Source organism: Chiloscyllium plagiosum, unplaced genomic scaffold, assembly GCF_004010195.1.
Source record: "Chiloscyllium plagiosum isolate BGI_BamShark_2017 unplaced genomic scaffold, ASM401019v2 scaf_3499, whole genome shotgun sequence".
NCBI lineage: Eukaryota > Metazoa > Chordata > Chondrichthyes > Orectolobiformes > Hemiscylliidae > Chiloscyllium > Chiloscyllium plagiosum.
In genome coordinates, this window is record NW_025213510.1 from 1 (window position 1) to 7,434 (window position 7,434).

At 53.2% G+C, this 7,434-nt stretch overlaps 1 protein-coding gene across 1 annotated transcript in view; it reads left to right on the forward strand.

Annotated features, from left to right (window-relative positions):
* Positions 1-2,369: 2,369 nt before the first annotated feature.
* The window catches only part of LOC122547657 (EH domain-containing protein 2-like), a gene marked incomplete at its 5' end in the record, with an annotated part of 18,427 nt that continues 13,362 nt past the window's right edge, over positions 2,370-7,434 (forward strand). The window contains 2 exons of the mRNA XM_043686254.1: positions 2,370-2,594; positions 4,104-4,516. Of these exons, the coding sequence (XP_043542189.1) occupies positions 2,370-2,594; positions 4,104-4,516 (638 nt within the window). The remainder of the gene's footprint in view (positions 2,595-4,103; positions 4,517-7,434) is intronic.

The window sequence follows — 7,434 nt, forward strand, 5'->3', positions numbered from 1 at the left end:
CCCTCAGCCTCCGACACTCCAGGGAAAACAGCCCCAGCCTGTTCAGCCTCTCCCTATAGCTCAAACTCTTGACACCGTCCCGTCCCCTAAGTGCAGGAACTCCCCACCTGATTGCCCTTCCTCCGTGCACCCACTGACCCCCCACTGGCTCCCTATCGAACAGCACCTTTATCGTGTAAGGTCATGGGCTAATATTGCAGTCTGCTTTCGGCTCTCACCCAGCCTGATGATGTCAGACGGGAAAAGAAGATAAAGAACTGCAGATGCTGGAAATCCGAGACAAAATCCGATAGTGCTGGAGGGACTCAGCAGGTCTGGCAGCATCTGCAGAGAGAGAAAACAGACTCAACGTTTTGGGTCCAGTGACCCTTCTTCAGAGGAGGATTCTGGTCCGAGATCCTAATGGTGAAGGATATGACTTTGCTGGCTCCTGATATCCTTTGTCATGTTCTCTCCAGGAGCTGTGGGTGTTGTTGACATGGACATTATTTGTTTGCCCTTGAACCACGTCACTGTGGGTCTGGAGTCACGTGTACATCCAGGTGGGAATGTTCCTGCCCATCGCCAGGGTTTGGGACATTGGTTGGAGAGGAATGTCCAGTGGGTCATCATGGGCCATGTAGATATGACTGTCACAGGGAGGAGCCAGACTGGGATTGACCCTGCCAGGACCCCAAAGGTTCATAAGCACTGGTTGATGACCTCAGCCCAGTGCACACTGGCACCAGTCCATCAGAGGAGAGGGATGAGGGTGTGGTAAAGGTCGCAGTCAGAGAAGTGGGCTTCGGTTCATGGGGGGGGGGGGGGAACACTGGCACTAGTCCTGGGGAGGGTGGGATCTGTAACAGTCAGATGGTTTCCACCTGAACGCTGCTGGGTGCCCTTACCAACCCCATGACCAGTGACAGCGAGAAGGCCTCAGACTTTTCCAAGGATCAGATTTGGGAAGATGCAAATCCAAGAGTAAAGTCAAAGCCTAAAGGGAAAGCTATTAATACAAAGATAGAAACTCGGAGCAGGAGGAGCCATTCAGCCCTTCGAGCCTGCTCCACCATTCATTGAGCTCATGGCTGATCCTCTATTTCAACACCATCCCTCCACACTCTTCCCAACCCCCTGACATCTTCCACATTGAGAAACCGGTCTGTTTTTGAAAAGGTATTCAGTGAGCTGGTCTCCGATACCGTCTACGGTTCAGAATTCCTCAGGTCCATCACCCTCTTCCGAGTATCTCTCCCCATCTCAGTCCAAAAATGGCCACCTCGTACCCTGACAGAGTGACCCCTTGTCTATCCCGTACCCTGACAGGGTGACCCCTGGTCCATCCTGTACCCTGACAGAGTGACCCCTGGTCTGTCCCGTACCCAAACAGAGTGACCCCTGGTCCATCCCATACCCTGACAGAGTGACCCCTGGTCCATCCCGTACCCTGACAGAGTGACCCCTGGTCCGTCCCGTACCCTGACAGAGTGACCCCTGGTCTATCCCGTACCCTGACAGAGTGACCCCTGGTCTGTCCCGTACCCAAACAGAGTGACCCCTGGTCCATCCCGTACCCTGACAGAGTGACCCCTGGTCTGTCCCATACCCTGACAGAGTGACCCCTGGTCCATCCCGTACCCTGACAGAGTGACCCCGGTTCTCGTCCGTGTTGACCTATTTCCAAACTAACCGAGTCACACCCGCCTGCGATTGGCCCATATCCCTCCAAACCGTTTCTATTCACGATCCTGCCCCTTAACATTGTCCCTGTGTCTGCATCCACCACTTTGTCTGGCACTTTATTCCACCGCCCTCTGCGTGAAAAAGTTGCCCCTTTGGTCTCTTTTATATCTTTCCCCTCTCACCCTAAACCTATGCCCTGTAGTTCTGGACACCCCCATCCCAGGGAGAAGACTTTGTCTGTTCACTCTATCCGTGCCCTTCCTGATTTATAAATCTTTATAAGATCACCCCTCAGCCTGCGACGCTCCAGGGGAATAGTGTCAGCCTGTTCAGTCTCTCCCTACAGCTCAGACCTCGACAGCACCAACACCGAGTGATTGAGACTGTTGTTCGGCTTTGGATGTCGGTGTGTTTGCAAACATTTGTTGCTTAGTTTCTGCTGAAGGTATTCGGGGAGAGTTTATCCTGGATCTGTTACAGCTGCACCACCCTCTCCCTGGGGCAGAGCTCTGGAGAAAGCCTAAAGGCTTGTTTCTGCGAGTCTGTTGTTTCGAAAGCAGCTCCCAGCGCAGCCTTTTATGGAGCTGTGTGGGGCTCGGTGTGTTACCGCTGACAATGGGCGGGTCGGTTTCCTGGACGCAGGTTCAGTTTTAGGCTTCGGCGGATTGAGATCCTGTGTCAGCAGAAACCCAATTGTTAGTGAGATTCACTCCTGGCCCCGTCCCTCCCACCCAGAGAGAGAGAGAGACCATCCCATCCCCGAAACAATTTCCACAATCTGCAGGATGTCTCCGTCGGTTTGGCAACTGGGGTGGGCGTGGGGGAGGGGCGGTTTTTGGGAAGATGGTGGCACAGCAGGATCCCGTTGCAGCAGAGAGCATATCTGTTGGTTGAGAGGCATGGACTGCCTTGTCAGGGAGAGCAGCCAGGTAGAGTTTCCCATCCCCCCTCCCCCCCAACCCACCCACCCAAGAGGGCAGAGCGAGGGTTAATGTCTCGTTGGCAAACCACCACCGCCAACAGTGCCCACTCCCTCAGCACCGACCCTCCGACAGTGCGCGCTCCCTCAGCACTGACTCTCCGACAGTGCGGCACTCCCTCAGCACTGATCCTCCGACAGTGCGGCACTCCCTCAGCACTGATCCTCCGACAGTGCGGCACTCCCTCAGCACTGATCCTCCGACAGTGCGGCACTCCCTCAGCACTGACCCTCCGACAGTGCCCCCTCCCTCAGCACTGACCCTCCGACAGTGCGTCACTCCCTCAGCGATGACCCAGGGTGCCTGCGAGAGGCTGCACTGCGCTCTGATATTGGCGTCATCCTGTGTGCTCAGTAAGCAACCTTTTATAAAGATTAATAGCACAGCCACAGGCCATTCAGCCCGTCTGTCCACTCTGGTGTTCCAGCTCCACATGAGCCTCCTCCTCAGCCCAAATCACCTCCTTTTCTCCTTACTTACCCACCTCCCCCTCCTGTAAATATATTGTCACGATTCAGTCTTCCCTGAGGGAGCGAGTGCCCCACTCTCTGAGTGAAGAGGTTCCCCTGAAGTCCTCATTGGGTCATTAATGACGATTATGTGTCGAATGGCCTTCGATGTGGATCAGGGGAGACCAAATCACTGTTTTCCTTTGAGTGGACAAAGCTGAGGGTGAGTCTGATGGAGCTGTATAAAATGCCGAGGGCCACAGATAGGGAGGAACATTTGCCATTAGTGGAGGAATCAGTAACCGGGGGTGGCACAGTTTTAAGGGAAGGAGCAGGATGTTTTTAGAGAATTGAAGAAAATGTTTTGGTGAGCACTGGGAGGGTGCTCGAGGCTGAAAGACAATTGAGAAGGTATTTAGATAAAGCATTGACATGCTGTAGTCTACAAGATGTCCTTGTGGTGCAGTGGGATTGGAGGTCCAGGTTATGTTAGAATCTTTGAATCCTCACAATGCAAATAGAGGCTATTCAGCCCGATGAGCCTGCACCCACCCTCTGTGCACCATCCCACCCTGTCCCTGTAATCCTGCATTTCCCATGGCTAACCTCCCAGCCTGCACATCCCTGAACACTGCAGGCAATTTCCCACGGCCAATCCCCCCTCACCTGCATGTGTTTGGACCGTGGGAGGAAACCGGGGCACCCGGAGGAAACCCCCGCAGACACGGGGAGAACGTGCAAACTCCACACAGTCAGTCGCCTGAGGCTGGAATCGAACCCAGGTCCCTGGCATTGGGAGGCAGCAGAGCTAACCACTGAGCCACCGGGGAAGTCCCAGCTGCTCCAATGGTGTGACTCTGATCAGCCCCCTTTGGAAAATGTCTTTGAATAGTTATGGAAGGCAGTTACGATGCAGTGGTAGTGCCGCTATCTCGAGGCCTGGAGGCCAGAGGTGTGTACTGTTATGTGAGGGGACACCATTATAAAGGTATCACCTTCTGCCCTGCAGGTTATGACCTTGCTGCTGTACTGCAGTGGTTTGCCCAGCGAGTGGATCGCATCATCCTCCTGTTCGATGCCCACAAACTGGAGATCTCGGATGAATTCTCGGAAGCGATCCGGGCGCTGAAGGGGAACGAGGACAAGATCCGAGTGGTGCTGAACAAAGCCGACCAGGTGGACACCCAGCAGCTGATGCGGGTCTACGGGGCCCTGATGTGGTCACTCGGTAAAGTCATCAACACGCCCGAGGTCATGAGGGTCTACATCGGCTCCTTCTGGTCCGAACCCCTCCTCATCTCCGAGAACCGGAAGCTCTTTGAGCTGGAGGAGCAGGATCTGTTCCTGGATCTGCAGAACCTGCCTCGGAACGCTGCCCTGCGGAAGCTGAATGACCTGGTGAAGAGAGCCCGGCTCGTGAGGGTAAGAGGACACTCTACTGTTTGGCAAGGGGGGGGGGGCATCGCAGGATTGGGTAAATATACCACATCAATACTGAGCTCCTTTCTGCTCTCAACACGGATCAGTGTAGTTAGAAATCCAGCAGTCCCTCTCCCTGGGCAAACACTGTCCAGTGGGTCAGTATCCTCGGTTGGAGCTGGTTTTGTGTTTAATGGTTGTGCACAGGAACACTCTTTGTTTATCTCAGTACGTCGAGGGAACAGACAAACCAACATAGATTCAAGTCTGAATAGTTGCCTTTCACATTGGGTCAGACATAATCCATGTCACAGGATTTTTAAAATTCTTGATGAATTTTTGCGACTGATCCCATTAATGTTGGAGCATTTCCAGTTGATACAGAGGGATTCCTAACACAGCAAACTGATAATGACCAGGTCATTGTTTGTTGATATTGATTGAAAGAAAAATATTGTCAAAAATACCCCTCACTTCCTTGCAACAGTGACATTGGGTGTTTCCCCAACAGCTCACATGACAGCTCAGTTAGATAAGGTCTTTAATAGACCCTCCGACAGTGCGGCACTCCCTCAGCACTGACCCTCCGACAGTGCGGCACTCCCTCAGCACTGACCCTCCGACAGTGCGGTTCTCCCTCAGCACTGACCCTCCGACAATGCGGCACTCCCTCAGCACTGACCCTCCGACAGTGCGGCGCTCTCTCAGCACTGCACCGTGAGGGTCATGTGTCTCTGGTGAAACTCAACTTTACCTTCTCTTGACTCAGTATCTGAAAGAGATTTGTTTAAAATCTCAAACATTCAGAATATCTTTGCTATGGTTTTGTGCTGTTTCGGAATCAGTCCATGAGTGATGGGAGTTTCACAAATGAACCAGCGATGTGGCTCCTCAGCGATGGCCAGTGACCCCTCTCACCTCCCCTCCTCGTCATGGAAATGCAGGATGTGTTAACCGAGAGTGAGGACAGGAATGGAACGGAATATGAAGCACACCCTAGTTGAATAACTGGCCGGCTTTGAGAAGGTGGAGACAGCGGGATGGATCTCTGAATGGCAGTCCCATGTTTGGCGTGAATGTTTGACTTTTTGACCTGGATATTTGTGTGTCTTAGTGACTTCCTTTTTACCTCACCCTCATTGGCAGCTCCACTGCTCAGCTCAGGCCTGGGTCAGATTTCAATCAGTTTCCATCACGTCTCCCCACCCCGGAGACACCAAACTGGCCTCAGCTCAGTCTCACACTGTTCCACTTCCCCTGGGCACAGCCCCCAGTCCAGTCCTTATCCCACCCCCTGAAACGTAATCAGGCTCAGAATTAACTCCTCAGAGGCTGATGTCCCATCACCAAGTTCCCCTTTAATTACATAGGGGGAGTTCCTGACCCTGACCCTGACCCAGTTCCCTCAGAGCCAGCTGTCAGAGTGAATAGAACCCCCTACCCTCCTGTTTCTATCTGTCAGTCGGGGCTCCCTGATTGGACCAGGTTAACAGCCCCAATCAGGAAGCTCTGATTCTATGAGGTCCACCTGGTTACAATCCCTGAAGGTTGGAGTTTGCATGGGCCCCAGCCCTCTGCCCAGTGAAGGGTCTGGGTGAGGGTAGAACACAGTCATGATGATGTCAGCTTCCTCACCACGGTCAACGCTCATTAGGCAAAACAGATTGACTCACAGCTCCATTGTCCCAGTATTGCCCAGTTTGAGCCATGGCCACTCTTTGATTACCTAATGTCCCTGCTGTCCCTGTCCTGGGAGTGTTTGATAGGGACAGTGTAGAGGGAGCTTTACTCTGTATCTAACCCCATGCTGTCCCTGTCCTGGGAGTGTTTGATAGGGACAGTGTAGAGGGAGCTTTACTCTGTACCAAACCCCATGCTGTCCCTGCCCTGGGAGTGTTTGATAGGGACAGTGTAGAGGAAGCTTTACTCTGTACCAAACCCCGTGCTGTCCCTGCCCTGGGAGTGTTTGATGTGGACAGTGTAGAGGAAGCTTTACTCTGTATCTAACCGCACAGATAGTCCTTGAGGAGAGAGACAGAGACAGAGAGAGAGATGGAGAGGTTGAGATCACAGTGTGGCTGTCAGTGTTGGAGCATGGAAAATCAATGATGGGCATGAGGCCAGAATTAGAGGAATTCAGAGAGATCCCGGAAGGGAGGAGATTCCAGAGATAGGGAAGGGCAAGGCTATGGAGAGATTTGAAAGCAGGGATGAGAATTTTAAAATCGAAATGCTGCTGAACTGGGGGTCAGTGCAGGGTGGGTCTTTTCACCATCTGTTTGTGAGATCTTGCTGTGCACAGGGTGGTTGCCTAGTTTCCTGCAATATCCAGGCAACTTCACATTAAACAAAGATTCCTTCCTCGGCTGTAAGGTGCTGAGGGACTTGCTGACAATGTGAAATGCATGTCCCTTACATCGGTTCTTTTAGATGACCATCGGCAAGAAACAACTCCTTCCAATGAGCCAGTTTGTGCAAAGTGACATCCCACAGTCAGACACAAGACGATGCACGAGGACAAATAGCAGCCCTGCCCATGACTTCTGGATTTCCCACTGCTCCCCTTCTGGATGGTTAATAGGGCAGTCAGGGCCAAGTTATAAGGTCTAAGGTGGCACCTCTGACAGTGCGGCACTCCTTCAGCACTGACCTTCCAACAATGCGGCGCTGTCTCGGTGCTGACCCTCTGACAGTGCGGCGCTCCCTCAGCACTGACCCTCCGATAGTGCTGCACTCCCTCAGCACTGACCCTCCGACAGTGCGGCACTCCCTCAGTACTGACTCTCCGAAAGTGCGGCACTCCCTCAGCACTGACCCTCCGATAGTGCTGCACTCCTTCAGCACTGACCCTCCGACAGTGCGGCACTCCCTCAGCACTGACCCTCCGACAGTGCGGCACTCCCTCAGTACTGACTCTCCGA